We start from the raw sequence: 15,937 nt of genomic DNA on the forward strand, positions 1-15,937 counted from the left end.
ATAAATCAAGTCAACTCCGCTTCTCAAACTTTGAAGAAAACCCTATAATTCAGTTTCTGTGTTACTGAGGCAACCGAAACTTTTTCAGCGCCATTTCGATTGATATTCAATTATTTTGGCTTATTCTCTCTCATATGTCTAAAAATGTTGGGCGTAGAGCAAGTCTCACGGAAATGATGAAGTGGGAGGTGTTTTTAGTTTGGTATTGATCATGATTCACGGAATATCCGATAGAATGGGAGTGGTGGGTGCAGCGGAAGCGAAGAGGATGGAATTCGGGATCTGAATTCAGAAACTGTCTCGGACTGTGATCTTTGAAAAAAAATGTCATGAAGGTTGTGCAAACTTTATGGGAACCGGTTTCTTCTGTGCATTTTTATTAGTGTCAAGATAGTTTAACTCATCTAACAAGGCAACCTACTTTGTGAACCCAATATTTTGATAAAATGTTTAAGATGTGTTGAGAATAGAATATATATCAACCTCTGAAAATTTTGAAATCCGCTTGCCAGTTTTAGAATTAATAATATACATGTTTCAGACAATTTCTCCTCAAACACTTTTTAAAAAAAATTTTCTGATAAATCCTGGAAAAAAATCAAAATTTAAAAAATTCAATTTTTGATAAAATGTCTTAAATTTGAAATTTTATGAAATTCTCAGTATAAAACAACACATTTCATATTTCGAAACGTCCTAGAGGTTGAGAACATCGTTTTGGAAAATTCTGAGTTTTAATCTGCAATTTTGTAATTTTTAAACTGAAAATCTCCATCTCACGACCGTAAACAACACGTGAGTTTTCTAAGGATTCTTGAAGAACAAAGTTCTATTGTCCTTCAAGTTTTCTCTTCTTTCACAAAGTTTTTCACTTGCATTGTTGACTTTTTTTGTTACTTTTGCCCTTTTTCTCTGGACTTCTTTCCTTTCCAACAAACCCATCGGCTGTAGTTTCGCATTTTTGTTTACCAGTCCTCGCAGAGTGAATCGCGATAACAACCAAAGTGATGAGAATCAAAATGAAACGTCGGAGAGGGTTTTTGAGAGGGAGAGAGAAAGGGGGAGTGCGTAGGACACGCCGCAACATTGTAGGTATATGTATGCGATGGGTTGAAAAGTTGATAGTTCTTTTCATTTCATGCATGTGTCGTTTTGTGTGTTTCAAACAATATTTGATCATCCATTCCGGGAACCGTTTTTGTCGATCGAGCACGTGGTGGGTGAAGAAGAACTGAGAAGATGAGTGAGAGAAACGAAAATAGAATAAGCCAGCCCAGTAGCATCAAAATGTTTGATGTTTTGTGTTTTTTCTCGAAAAGAAACATCTAAAAAAGAGAATTTCACATTTTATGTCTTACTGCATATTTAGATTTTTCGGTTTTTTTCTTCAAATCGTTTCCGATGTTTTCTGAGAGAGATATGTACCGAAACGTCCAAGACCGTATTGTTAAAAACTCCCGATGGAGGTCAAATACACACTCTGCACAGTGTCTTTCTCTCTCCCTTTTTCGCTCTCGCTCTCTTCCAACACACAGAAGAAGGACCATGAAAAGGGTCTGACCTCATATATGCGCTCTTCGTCCTCTTTTCATCAACATATTATCTTTCTACTTGCCCTTCTTTTTTTTACTATTCTTTTTTTCACCCTTTCTCTGCGCCCTCTTCCAGTCCGGTTTGCGTGTCCTGTCAATAGCACGTGCTGTCTATTTTCTCTCGTTTCTATTCTGCCCTCCCATCATTCGGTTGCACGGCTTGTTCTCTAGTGTGCTCTTGCTCTTACATACTATTTTTCTCGACACTTTGATGAAAAAGCCGGGGCACCTTTCTGTGCAGCCACCAACTGTTGTTGATCAGAAGAATTTGTGTTGCTCCCGTTTTTCCCAGGAATAAAGCGCTTACGTGGTTTGAAATTGAAGGCTTAGTGGGCCAGATGATGATGAGAGAATAACGGCGGAAAGAATAATAAACATAAAAATAATGAGCATGAGGAATAAGGTCCCATATGTCCTTCTTGATTAGTGTGGGAGACATACAACGTATAATTATTATTATCTATTTTGCAAAAATGTCAAGAAACATGTAATTATAAACAATTTTCAGAGACTCCTTCATGTTCACAGCAGAAACCAACCCTTCTCAAATTGAAATATTAAGCCATACAGGTTAGTGGTTAAACATTTATTTGCAAAATTCTCTGACAAGAATGATTAAAATTCGTTTTGAGCCGTAATAAATAAGAGATAATCTTAGTTTAGGGCAACTTAAAAAACCTTTAAAAAATTAGAAACATTTTTCAGAACAATGCGTAGTGTGTGGCGATGCAGCCGACGGGTTTCACTATGGAGTACGGTCCTGTCGAGGTTGTAATGCATTTTTTCGACGAGCGGTGACTTTCAACATGAGTTTTACGTGTAGGAGAGGTGGAAGATGTCCAGTTGATAAAAGTGAGTTTTTATAGTTGACAAAATACTTCAAAATGTCGTTAGAAGACTACTTGAAATTTTCGGAAATCTTTTCTAACCAAAACGCGAGTGTCCATTGGGAAGGAATCGAGGAGTGTGCCTGAATTACATATAATTTTTGAACTATTGTTCTTAAACTTAACAAAAATGCTTAACTTTTTTTAAATTACAAAATTTCCAATCAGAAATGTACTAAAATACGCGAAAATCAGTAAAATTTGAGTTCTCGCTGAAATCTTTCCAAGTTTTTTTTTGTATTTTTGTTCAATTTATAACGTTAGGCTCAAACATAGCTTTATTTCCACTGGAACACCCACATTTTGGCACCACATTCAAAATTTTGTCATAAAATCTGTATTAGAAGGTCCGACCGTTCCATTGTTCCAAGGCACCTCCAAATGCCATTTTATTACAGGAACCCTTCAATTACAGGGCCCTTCTATTTTTCCATCCATTTTTGACGAATTGTCGTCATGGAATAATTCGGCAATTTTTTGTTAAAAATTGATGAAAATTTAAATAAAGTGTTCAAACAATTTTCTGTGAAATTGTGAAATTTTCGGAATGCTTTTCTGGTGAAAACGGACGGAAAAATTTTTTTCAAAAAAAAAAACATTTTGAAGATGATCTTTCTATTACAGGAACACTTCAATTTCTCCAAACCACCTTTGAAGGGCCCTTCTAACACAGGTTTTATAGTAAATCCCTTTATGCTAAATCTCCTGAATAGTTTAGTGACCTAAAACGTTGAAAAACTGTGAATTTCTTGTTTATGATTTTTCGAATGAAAAGTTCGAAAACCAAAATTTTCCAAAAAGACGAGACATGATCAACTATCACTCGAATACACTAGTCGAAAACATCATTTTATATGTTGCAATAAAATAAAAAATGAAAAAAAAAACCAGAATTTGTTTTCATTCTGTCTTCTTGTATCACTTCTACCATTTTCTGTCATTTTGTCTATCTGATAAAACTCCCATTCAGAATTATAAACAAAACTAGTTGTAGGCTAAATGTATACAGTAATGCATCATGGTTGATTTATTCAGACGCTCGATGTGCTTGTCGAGCTTGTCGTTTGGCAAAGTGTTACGCTGTGGGTATGGACAAAAAAGCGGTTCAACCAAAACGAGAAGTGGTCACATCCAACGGATCCTTTGATCAGAACGATCAGGATTATGAGCGGTTAGGTGGAACTACTGTAAGTTCTGACAGAAGAAGGGATAAGTTTTTCAGTATACATTTTTCAGACATCACCAAACTACGATCTTAGTGATATGACATCTCCCGGTTCCGCGTTCACCCCTTTAGCCATCAATCTGGGTGTGAGTTTTGTACGTTTGTTTCTGTCGCCTATAATCTCTAACATGTTCTGTTGCTTCACTATATAAAATTTTCAGGATTTCATCCCTGCAATTCCTGCATCCCCTCCCAGCGACGCTTCAGTGATAGTCAGACAAGTGTACGATTTTGCCGAGCAGAAACGGAGGAGGAGAGCAATGTTATGTGGATCTTTAGAAGAAATACTATCGGAACAAGAGATGACACTAAAACAGCCAGCTACCTCTGAAGATTTTTCGAGGATATTCCAAGCACAAATGGTTTTAATGTTTGAATGGGTGGAAAAACTACCAGAGTTTCGAATGTTATGTGATCATAATGATAAGGTATGAAGGAACAATGAGGAATCATATCTAAACTTGAAATAGTTTTCAGACTAAACTACTGAGAGCATTCGCATTGAAATATATGCTTCTGGATAATGTTTACCACACTTATGAGCTTGGATATCGAGACAGGGTACATTTTTCAGTATTGAAAAGTTGCATACATGCAAATAGGCATGGTCAGAGTATTCCGTTAACGTTTCCAGTCTTTTCAACAAATTTTCAAAGTCAATTAAAAAATAGTCAGAATGTTTTGTCAAATAATTGGCTCGCCAAGAACGGAGTGACATCAAGGAGTCTTTTTCACAAAAAAAATTGAAAATGTCTCTGAAATTTCAAAAAAAAAAAAAAAAAAAACTTTCAAATGAGGAAAGTATGACCCACTGGGCTCGGATCTGATTTTTTAAGTACATGAATCTGACCTCAGGCAATATTTTTTCAGCTAGTGCTAGTCAACAATAACTACATTGTTCCCGGCTCCCCAGTAGATTTGAAAGGATGCGATGTGGTGGATGAAGTCTCTATAAAGGATATGTGAGTTTGAAACGTTGATATTTCTGTGAACCTAAATATTTTATTTTAAAGGATTTGGGGTCAGCGGATGCAAAACCTTATTAACGACTTGGTCGGTCCGATTGGTCAACAAAACATGATGTATGGAGAGATAATGACGATACGAAGAGTGATGTTCTGGAATCCAGGGAATGTTCAACTTTCGGAAATGGCAAAAGCTCTGTCGGCAGAAGCGAGGCGTTAGAAGCTTTTGTTAAGATGAAATTTTGAATTTCAGGCGTGCAACGTGGCAATGAAGGAGCTCCAGCAGTATTTGTTATCAGAAGGTGTAGACGATATTGAGGCTAGGATACAGTTCCTACTTTTGTTGGTGCCAGCGTTTTCGGTGAATTGTTTACTTTAAAAAAATTAAATCTGAAAAGACAGTAGCAAAAAAAGCATAATCAAACTGCCATATGATCCACTGTACATAGGAATAATCATACCTGTGAACCGGATATTTTCCGGGATTTCACAAGCCCTGCCATAGTTTCTTTGAGAATCAGTATTTTTGGATCATCCGGAACTCAAAAAGTACTACAAAATGATACTGATTGGGAAACTGTATCTTGCCTATTAACAAAGTTACAGACGGAACAAGTTTAATAAACAGACCCGGTCACTTCATAGCTTGTAACTTTGTTCATAGACAAGATACAATTTTTTTAAAATAGTATCGTTTTGTAGTATTCATCGAATTCTATGATATCTATTTTGATTGGTGTAAAAGTTTTTGGTTTTCTATAACCCTATTATTTGGAGCTAGAAAAAAATAGTCTGTAAAAAAATTTCTGTCATTCCACATGTACTACAAAGTTCCTTGGAAGCAATGTACCCTGAAAACGAAATGTATCCTTTTTTGAAGTACACTTGGGATCAGAGACCTATTTTGCATTTTTATACTTCCAAAACCCATTAGATTTCTTGAATCTCTTCTTTTTTTCTAACTCATTCTTATTCCTTCCTTCTTTCAGGCTCACCACAAGACTATGTATGAAATCGTGAGGCTGATTCCATCGTTTGGCAAAATGAGCGATTGGAACAGTTTCATGGAGGATGTCCTAAATGGAGTGTGACATGCCACGTCACTAATTATTCAAATGTATTATTCATATGTATACTTTTTCGTCTTTTACGATGCCTTTTTTTATAGCCAAATGTCCTTGAAAACCTCCAAAAATGCTCAAATTTTCCAGTTGTAAGGTTCTAACAAATCAAAACTTTTTATCAGAATTGTACCATTGGTGTATTGTTTTTGCTCTGTTGTACTTTCATGTTATCACCCTATTCCAGTCAAAACACAAACTCCCGGCCATATACCCGTTTGAACATGTACATTTTTCTCAACTTCACTTATAAAGAAACAAACTTTCTGAATTTTTTGTGCACTTTTAGGTTACAAGATAGGAGGAAAACAGATGTCAATCAATTTTGTTCCTACTGAAAAATGTGAAAGACGGCTCTTAAAAACAGAGAGATTGATAACACCAACTGTCTTCTGATTCAGAAAAAAAACTCAATTTACCACTTTCAATTTTTTTATCGAGTTAAAATACTTTTCTGGTTTTTTAGTTCAATTTTCAAGTTCTTAGCTATCTTAAAATCGTAATTAATTTTTTTATGTTTAAATAGGGTAAAAGTGATTTTCGAAGTCTTAACTTTGTTTGATTTTTGCATTCGACCAGACATATAATAAATTTTGATTAGCACGAAAAATTAGTGTTACCACCTTGAAAACCCGGTGATAAAAAGGGTAAGTTTGCTTTTCGAAACCCCTTTTCCACTCTTGATAAGATTCTAGTTTCCTAATTTTTCATTTGCCAGAAACGAACTAACAAGGCAGGTGCCGTGCCCACTGCACCAACAGAGAGGTCTCTACTGGTATTGTGGTTGCGTCTCTTCGCCTCGTGTTGTCTCTCGTCTTTTGTATTTTTTGATCTATTTGGTGGCGGGCATAAAAGGGCCCACCATTGGAACACTGCCATTTCTCCCTCACTATTCTTATTGTATTCGATAATGAAGGTCGGTTCCTCTCTGTCAGTTTTTTTTCTGATTTTTTTTCATTTGTTTTCTCACGTTCTTGTGCGTTGGCATGTATGAAACTGTTTTTGGAACTGTTTTTCGTAAATTCGATAATTTTTTTTTCAAATTTTTGGATGTTTTTGCTCCCGAAACAAAGTTTATTTCCAGAAGATGTTGCTTCATCATCTTGCCATTTTCACATTATTCGTTACCACCACCGCGTTAATCGACTGTTCCGAGGAAGACACATGCTTTGGAGAACCGTACGATTGTGATCCGGAAACTCAATGCAACTCGCTCTTTCACTTTGACACCGCTGGAAACTTGCACCTGTATCTTCGAAACTTCACTGATTCGTACGGATACGCCGCGTTTGCTACTCAAACTCACCCGGACGAGATCATCGAGTACTTCATTTGTCTGCCTCACCAAGGACAACGTCTTCGTGCGCTCGCTGAGCTTGGAGGAATTGTTTTGGTAACTGATCAGGTTAGTTAGGGTAGTGATTTGAAAATTGTAAGATATGTCTTACATATAAAAATGTTTGATTCATCACAGGTGTGGTTACCGTAAAACCTGTGATAGAACTTCCATTTTCAAGTAAATTGTTCTAGGTTCCTGTGAAAGATATAAAAAGGTTGTCAACTGATAAATTCTTTATAATTATATAATAAGTCTTCTGTCAGTTGACATATTTTTGATATTTTGCATAGTAATCCAAATAAATGATGTTAAACCTGACAGTGCCGCAATAAACAAAAATCGTCAAAAGGAATGATAAAAAAATTAAATTTCGGAGAGGGAAAAATATCTGAAATCTTTCCGAAATCTCAATTTTTCTTTTTTTTTTCAGAATCTGACTGGCGTTGTTGAGCTCCTTGGCGAAAACTATTTCCGATGCATCTTCAACGTGTCCGAGCTTCCAAAACAATTCCAAAACGAGCAGATTTTCTTCGTCTCCAAAGGAACATTTGATGAGACCCTTGTCATTTACGACGGTGAACAACTGTTCAACCTAGATCGCTTCGAGGATAGCGATGAGGATTTGGAAGACAACGACGTTCTTCCTGTGGCTTATCAAATTTCATCCAAAATCCATCATCGTTCCATGGAAGATGTGCTTAGCTCAGACGACAAAAACACCATGTCCGATGCTATCAATAATCTTCCCAAGTCTTCTTCAAAGAGCAAAGATGATGTTGAACTGGAAAAGATTGCTCGTTCTTCCAGACATATTCGTGTCAGACACACTCGTCGCAATGAGGATGAAGACGTTGAAGAAGACGACAATGAGGAGCATCATCAGGTGGGTAAAGCTTTAAGTTTCATAATCTCCCCAACTGTCTTCCACTTTCGTATGAAAATTCTAGTTGTAAGTCAATCCATAACGTTCTAACATTTTTCGGAATTATTAGGGGATTCGGTCATTTTTATACTTGCAACGGGCCGGGCCGGGCCGGGCCTTCCAAAAATTGGTCAAGGCCCGGCCTGACCCGGAAGGCCCGGCCAGTTGGCACCAGCTTCGATTTTTGGGCTTTTTGCCGTGTGTTTTTTTGGGAAAAAGTTGTTTTTATCATCTAATTTTAAGCTAAATTGTAAATATTGAATTTGAAAATGTTTAAGCAAATTTTTGAAAAAAAATTTTTTTTCGTGAATTTTTCCAAAGTTGATATCGAAGAAAAAGTTGTATTTTGAAGCAAAATAGCAGTTTTCTCTCGAAAACTGGTTTTTTTGTTAAAAAATTCGCAAAAAATTATCAAAAAAAATTTTTTTTTGAGAAATTTCGATCAAAAAATTTCTTGTCCGGGCCTTCTGGGCCGGGCCGGGCCTTTAACGACTTTTGCGAGTATGGTCATTTTGACCGTTCTCAGAAGTCTGAAGCTCGGCTGTAAAATTTCGGACTACTTTGAAAATTTCGGAAGGTGTAAAACAGACCTAGATCGAAATGTTTACATTTACAGAATTTTTTGAAAATTCCTAGTTTTCGAGCTATTGACTGGTTTATGAAATACAACCCTTCATTTCACGTTTTGTACTGGAAATGAAAAAAAAACAGGTGTCTTCAGAAATCGGCCACTAGCTGAAACACTAAAAAATGTTTTAAAAGTTATGTAAATGCAAAGTTTTTAGTCTAGGTCTGTTTCAAGCCCTTCAAAATTTTCGAAGCGATCGGCCGAGGTCCAGACTTCAGAAAATTGTCAAAATTGCCAAAAAACAAGTAAGAAAAATACGTTTTTAATTTTAAGGAATCATTCTTAAATTTTTAAAATGTATTTTCCAGAGACATCACAAACTCCACCGTGCTCATAAACAGGAAGAGTCGTTTGATGCTGAGAATTCCGACATTCCAAAAAGCAAAAAGGGAAGACGTCACCACGACGAAAAATCCCAGCCACGTCATAAACATTCCAAAAAATCAGTTATTGAAGAGGAAGAATACGATAATCAAGAATATGCTGACGACGAAAATGCCGATGCAAGCAACAACATCAATTATTCATTTGCCTGCGTGATTATTGCTGGATTGTTGCGTTATCGTTTTTGAATAACCTACTACAGTACTTTCACTTTTGAAATAGCCAGTCCCTGTGGTTTCTTGTCATATTCTTGCTCTCTCATCCATTCAGTTGATGTGAAATGCTAATCTCGTTGGTTTTCACGGGTCTCCCTTTGCTCCAAAACTTCTATTTCCACAAAGTGCTTTTGATAGGTTTTTTTTGGTTTCCAATAAATTTAAAATACACTTGTTCTCAAGAATTTTGGATTTTTGCTATTCCAAAAATCTTTTCTTTGGTTTTTTTCTTGTTGGTTTTCTACCGTCCATTGATACATTTAGGGAACATAATGAGCACTAATAAATCTCTCAAAAAAAAAAACAAAAAGAAATCCGTCGAGCCGGATTCGAACCAGCGACCTAAGGATACCCACTGACTCTACAGTCCTCCGCTCTACCAACTGAGCTATCGACGGCACGCTTTCACATATAACATTGGAGAAATATGTGTGTGGCGCCAGCGGTATTTTTTCACATGAGAGACGGAGGAGAGGCAAGTCGTCTGCCGGAGGCAATGTGCGCGCGTGTTTCTTTTCCCTCTCCGGTTTTCATGGAATTTCTTTTTTTGAGTGTGTGAAGAGAGCAAAAAAGAAGTAAAAAAAAGGAAAGTTTACATTCATCAAGAATTTGAATACGGAAAACTTGTTCATAATCAGTTTCTTAATACTGTGGTAACAACTGACAAGTATATGGTTTTGAGGTCATCACAACTCCCCAATCCGGTGACAGATCAATATTGGAAGTTGGGACAAACTCGTATTTCTGAATCAAAGCGCTGAAAATCAAGAACAACTCCATACGGGCCAATCCTTCTCCAACACAGTTCCTTTTTCCTATACTGAATGGAATTGTTTTCTCTAGCACCGCCTGGAAAAAACATTTTCCAAAGTTCATAGTATCAAAAAAACTTACCTTATCAAATGTTTTCCCGTCAGACTGCAAATATCTATCCGGATTGAATTCACTGGCATCTTTGAAAACCGGGTCATTTTTCATCACCGACCAGATTTGAGCGAAGACTAATGTTCCAGCTGGCACATGCTTCCCTTTGATTGATGTCTCTTCTACACCTGGAAAATGGGAAAATTTAGATTTCTATGTAGTTGACATTGGGAACCCCTTACACTGATGAGACCCCAAAAATGGAAGCATGTTTGAACATCTTTGAACTTCATGAATAACTGCTTGGGTGTATGGCATATTAGGTTTATCAGACATTGATGGCAAACGAGATGTTCCAACAACTTCGAAGATCTCTTTACGGACTTTGTCTTGGATTTCAGGGTACTTCATCATATAGGCAAGATGCCATCGGAGAGAATTAGAAGTTGTTTCCATACCAGCCAACCAGAAGTCGAGAACAGAAGCGCAGAGGTTTTTGATACTGAAAATAGCTCGACTTGGCAACTGGAAACGGGAAAATAGACTCACTCTAATCCAGGATTTCCTGTTTGTTTCATTTGCTGCATGTAAGCATGGACAAAGTTTTCCGGCTCGCTTACACCGTCATATTGTTTGACTTGGGTTGTGACCTCTTCTTCAATGAAAGTTTGATACTGAAATTTCATAATAACCATACAGACACCATGAAATTTATCAAATGTAGAATGACCCCTAACAGTCAAGTTTGAGCTCAATTTTCTCAATCTCAATTTCTAAGCAAGATATCAAGAATGTGCCAACTAACATAACACTTCTCATATTATGATAAACAATTTGTCAGTTGATAATTTTTTCTGGCTTTCACAGAAACCGAGAAAATTTGACTCAAAGTTGGAAGTTAGGAGATCCTTCTACTACATGTTTTATGAAATTCTAAGTTTTTGATTACCGAGGAAATGTTATTTTTAATGTTATGATATCCAATGTCTCCTATAATTGGCAAATGTCGAAGCCAGGGAAAAGCAGAAACAAGAAGAGGCATCGTTCCTTGAAGATGTCTCAAATGTTTATCCACAATTCTCACAAATGTCTTGAACTTTTCAGAGTCTTCATATTTGTAATGAAAACCGAACAATGTTTCATTGATCACATTTCCAACGCAAAGTTGAATCGGCCAGAACATGTCTACTTTATTCTTATCAGTGATGTTTTCAATTTGAACCATCATTTCCTGAACCGATCGTACCACCTGTTCTTCCATCAAATTTCTCCCGAGTCCGAAGTCTCTGAGAATTTTGAGAGATGTTCTGCGTTGAAGTCTCCAATGATCTCCATCAGATGCCAGGATTCCAGTGTGGTCGTGTACAGGAAGTAGGGTTTCAGGAGAGCGATGAGCACGATAAGTGAAGGTGTCGCCTAGAACAGAATTTAGTTTTTTAAAAGATTATGAGAATTCGGTCCTTACCTTGAGTAACAAATGCTTCTTTCACATGTTCATAGTCATTGAGAACAATTGCAGGGTATGGTATCCAAACTGTGAAACATGGTCCGTAGATTTTTGACATTTCGTCAAAATAGAGTTGGACATGATCAGGTGGGAACTGAAACCAAATTTTTTCGTTCATTAAAACAATACCTCAATTAACACGATACCTGATGAATATTTCCAATTAATGGGAGTGGAAATGGTCCTTTTGGGTATTTACTAACTTTCCAGTAAAAGTGAACAACATACAATACTAAAAAGACAAGCACTGCTAATATAAAGACAGACATCAGAATTTCGAACTGAATCCACCCAGAAACTTTGGTCAGGGTTTATAAAGGGTCTTTAAATTTGATAAAAATTGCGTCATTGTTGACAAATGCGTTTGACCTCGACCAGCCTATTTTTTGGACACAATGTGGTTTGTGAATTGAGTGACTGTTTGAACTAGACTGTCGGGAACAATGGGAAAGTTGTTTATTGCTCAAAAATAAGAGTGGTCGTGTGGGTGGTACAAATTGTTTCGTACAATAGGAGCAAACTATTTAGTTTAACATTCTGTTCGGTATGAAATTGCCGAGTTGATTTAAAAAATCAAAGTTCGTTTGAAATATTAAGACGACACAAATTAACACAAAATGGTATGCCCAGTTTGCATATTTTTACAATGAGGTGTTTGATAACTTTTATCATTTGACGTTCTCTCAATCTTTGAGTTGTGTTCTTTCGATACACACTCACGATCAATTAGTGTACAGGGAAGTAAGTCGGTTGAAAACAAGATTTATATACTTACAAATAATAGTATAAGTATTAGATTAGTAGAGATACAACAACAAAAATCATCTTATGATTGTAACAAAGGAAAGAAATTACAATGTAATTCCAAAGATAAGAATAATTCACTTCACGAAATAATATAAAGTTTGAGGAATCAGTTGATACGTATAAGGTTTGGAAGTGAGCACAGCTCCCCAATCTGGTGACAAATCAATGTTCGAGTTTGGGATAAACGCGTAAGTCTGGATCACAGCGCTGAAAATCAAAAACAACTCCATACGGGCCAATCCTTCCCCGACACAGTTCCTTTTTCCTATACTGAATGGAATTGTCCTTTCTAGCAGTGCCTTAAACAAGTATTGATTATTCAAATTCGCAAACAAGCTCTTCTTACCTTGTTTAACATTTTTCCGTCAGCTTGCAAATACCGACTTGGATTGAATTTGTGATTCTCTTCGAATACCGAATCATCATTCATAATTGACCAGATCTGACCATAAACTACTGTTCCTGATGACAAGTTCACTCCTTTCACAGTGATATCTTGGTTATCTATAAATCGTTTCTTGTTTTCGATATTTTCATAATTGAAAAGTTACTTTTGTGAGTTCCCAAAAGTGGGATCATATCAGACTGTCTTTGAACTTCATGAATAACTGATTGGGTGTAAGGCATATTTGGTTTATCGGACATTTATGGCAAACGAGATGTTCCAACAACATGTTCCGACATTGTCTTGAATTTCAGGATACTTCATCATGTAAGCGAGATGCCAACGGAGAGAGTTGGAAGTGGTTTCCATGCCAGCCAACCAGAAATCTAGAACAGAAGCACAAAGATTCGGCATAGAGAAACATGAGAACGATAATATTTCTATTATTTTTGAACCGATTCTATCCAGGGTTTCCTGTTTGTTTTATATGTTGTTAGGCATGAACAAAATTATCCGGTTCACTCTCCCCATCATACTCTTTCATTTGACTGGTAACTTCTTCTTCGATAAATTTATGATACTGAAAACGAACCATAGACATTAACAAACGTATTAAAATAACTTACTTGTTTAACGTTCCTCTCAATTTTATGATATCCAAGTTCCCCGATGATTGGCACTTGTCTCAGCCAAGGGAATGCACCCATAAGCAACGGAAGTCGAGCTTGAATCAACCTCAAATGCCGGTCTAAATCCTGGACAAATGTTTTGAACCGATCAGCATCACATATTTGTGATGGTATCCGAACAAACTCTCATTGATTTCCAACACAAAGTTGAATTGGCCAGAACATGTCTACCTTAGTAGTATAAAAAGTCACGCTCTAGCGCAGTTTTGGGCCCGCCTCTAATAATTACCACTTTTGTCAAAATTTCATATCAATCTCCAAGGATAACCTAATTAATCAATCAAAAACGACCTTTTAAAATCACCCCCTATTTTCCCGAAAATTCCTCGGGCCCTCCATCAGATGGTCAGCGCTCCTTTAACGCTCTGTCAGATTATCGTCGGCTCTCCGTCAGCCTATTGCCACCTCTCCACCACGGTTATATCCTCCAGTATACCTCAAGTCTCTCCACTACGGATTCTTAACACCTTAAGGATCTCTACCACGAGTTTATCACTTACCCAGTTTGTCTTAACTTTGGGCGATTATCCAGAACATGGGGACGTTCAGTATCTTGATACTTAGCCATGAACCCCAAACATGGCATCTACACTTATGCAGCTTAACTTTGAGTGGATATCTAGCACCTGGGGGACGTTCAGTATCTTGATACTTAGCCATGAACCCCAAACATGGCGACTGTATGCATGCCTACAATCTTAACTTTGTGCGATTATTCAGAACTGGGGGACGTTCAGTGTTGCCAGCCGCTTCACTAGAGAGTGAATTTGACAACACCTTAGCCATGAACCCCAAACATGGCGTCTGCACGCGAGCAGCTTAACTTACGTTCAATGAGTAGAGGAAGAGTTCCTGAGAAGTTGCATTTTTTTTTTTGAGCAGGCTTTTTTTTTTTATTTTTAGAGAAGTTTTTTTGAATAAGATTTTTAAACAAGAGAAGTTAGGGGGCGTGTCCAAATCTTGTTCGGTTCATAGTTAGTGACGTAAAGGGGTTCACCTGCTACCACGGAAATGTGGAGCTGAGCAATGAACTGCCTTATTGGTGTTAAAGGGATTCACCCGCTACCACGGAAATGTGGAGCTGGGCAGTGAATTGCCTTTGGAGGGATCCGCCCGCTATCACGGAAGTGTGAAGCAGGGCAGCGGACTGCCTCGAACACAAGAAGTTGTCAAAAACGAGAACCGAACTCGAGTGGAACAGGGTCATGGCAAATTCTCTTACCACCTGAGCCACACGCCCTTATCAGTATGCACACCATATTCAATATAAGACATGCCTAGGCACCGCAAAAAAAGGGGAGAAAGTCAGTACATGGAGGTCTGGTACAAAAGGGTCTGTAACTCGGGATTGAATAAAGATTTTTCGCTGAAATTTTGGGAACAGACTTCTATAAGATGGGAGAAGACAATCCAACAATAAAAACTGTGAAAAGTCTATTATGAAAATTTTTTTGTGGTGCCTAGACATGCCTCGTTATCACTGTTTCCAAGAGCACAAACTACAAAATGGGCAGAGTTCACAAGACACAATAACTGCTCAATGTAAATGCTCTCAGAGTTCAGGAAAAAATTGAGACCATTAACAGATGTAGATATCTTAAAATTAACAAAGGATTTACATATTAAAAATTTTAGAGGGGTATATATGCGCGATAGTCTTCCTGATGAACCGCAAAAAAATGAAGTTGCCATCGTAAATCTTGATAATAAGGAAGGCAAGGGAACTCATTGGGTTTGTTATAAGAAGGATATGCACAATCTATATTATTTCGACTCTTTTGGTCTGGACCCTCCCGACGAATTAGTCAGATATTTGAAACAAAACAACCAAGATTCCCAAATTACACTTTCCACCTTTCAAATTCAAAACTTTGATACTCATCATTGTGGCTATTATTGCCTACTTTTATTGAAACTGTTGGAAAAATATGATTTCAAAAATGTCATAATAAATTTGATTTAAAAGTTTTCAAAATAGTTTATTATGTTGAAAAAATTATGTAATAAATGAACTTCAATCAATCTCAGTTATTTGAATCTCCGCGCAATATAATTGTCTTAGGAAACACAGGAAGTGGTAAATCATCCTTTGTTAGACATGTTATTTATCAAGAATTTTTAGCTGGAAGGGGCTTTGACTATATCTTTTTAATCTGTGCTACAAAAACGGAAACAACAGAAAATGATTCATGTAATATAGTTTTCAAAAACCATCGCATAGTAATTGATGATAAATATCCAGTGGATGAGATGATAAACAATTTCAAAACATGGGGCGAAGAAAACGTAAAAAAAAGTAAGCTAGACGGCAAACCCCTTCCTAAAGTATTAATTTTATATGATGATGTTTCTAAATTCTTAAAAAATAAGATGAAAGGATTTGGGGATATCAGTAGACATTTTAATA

At 36.9% G+C, this 15,937-nt stretch overlaps 5 protein-coding genes and 1 non-coding gene across 6 annotated transcripts; 2 read left to right on the plus strand and 4 right to left on the minus strand.

The window, feature by feature from the left end:
• Positions 1-2,110: 2,110 nt before the first annotated feature.
• Positions 2,111-5,760, plus strand: Cbr-nhr-32 (the record flags this gene model as incomplete). The annotated part of the gene is made up of 10 exons (XM_045240391.1): positions 2,111-2,162; positions 2,298-2,444; positions 3,515-3,666; positions 3,716-3,790; positions 3,866-4,132; positions 4,182-4,265; positions 4,575-4,666; positions 4,718-4,877; positions 4,923-5,030; positions 5,659-5,760. The coding sequence occupies 10 exons, from the start codon at positions 2,111-2,113 to the stop codon at positions 5,758-5,760; spliced, it is 1,239 nt and encodes a 412-aa protein (XP_045092893.1).
• A 1,117-nt stretch (positions 5,761-6,877) lies between these two features.
• Positions 6,878-9,251, plus strand: CBG05271 (the record flags this gene model as incomplete). Its single annotated transcript, XM_002645528.1, has 3 exons — positions 6,878-7,195; positions 7,560-8,012; positions 8,988-9,251. The coding sequence occupies 3 exons, from the start codon at positions 6,878-6,880 to the stop codon at positions 9,249-9,251; spliced, it is 1,035 nt and encodes a 344-aa protein (XP_002645574.1).
• A 341-nt stretch (positions 9,252-9,592) lies between these two features.
• Positions 9,593-9,676, minus strand: CBG28567. Its single transcript is given in 2 exon segments — positions 9,593-9,629; positions 9,639-9,676. It is a non-coding gene (tRNA).
• A 244-nt stretch (positions 9,677-9,920) lies between these two features.
• Cbr-cyp-14A1 lies at positions 9,921-11,918 on the minus strand (the record flags this gene model as incomplete). Its single annotated transcript, XM_002645529.1, has 7 exons — positions 9,921-10,127; positions 10,173-10,330; positions 10,385-10,644; positions 10,692-10,816; positions 11,092-11,558; positions 11,608-11,743; positions 11,796-11,918. 7 exons carry the CDS (start codon positions 11,916-11,918, stop codon positions 9,921-9,923), a joined length of 1,476 nt encoding a protein of 491 aa, XP_002645575.1.
• A 612-nt stretch (positions 11,919-12,530) lies between these two features.
• On the minus strand, positions 12,531-13,101 carry CBG05273 (the record flags this gene model as incomplete). The annotated part of the gene is made up of 3 exons (XM_045240392.1): positions 12,531-12,650; positions 12,803-12,960; positions 13,008-13,101. The coding sequence occupies 3 exons, from the start codon at positions 13,099-13,101 to the stop codon at positions 12,531-12,533; spliced, it is 372 nt and encodes a 123-aa protein (XP_045092894.1).
• A 233-nt stretch (positions 13,102-13,334) lies between these two features.
• CBG28014 lies at positions 13,335-13,548 on the minus strand (the record flags this gene model as incomplete). Its single annotated transcript, XM_045240394.1, is given in 2 exon segments — positions 13,335-13,421; positions 13,441-13,548. The coding sequence occupies 2 exon segments, from the start codon at positions 13,546-13,548 to the stop codon at positions 13,335-13,337; spliced, it is 195 nt and encodes a 64-aa protein (XP_045098409.1).
• Positions 13,549-15,937: the final 2,389 nt, after the last annotated feature.

Source organism: Caenorhabditis briggsae (assembly GCF_000004555.2).
Source record: "Caenorhabditis briggsae complete genome, chrX, whole genome shotgun sequence".
Lineage (NCBI taxonomy): Eukaryota > Metazoa > Nematoda > Chromadorea > Rhabditida > Rhabditidae > Caenorhabditis > Caenorhabditis briggsae.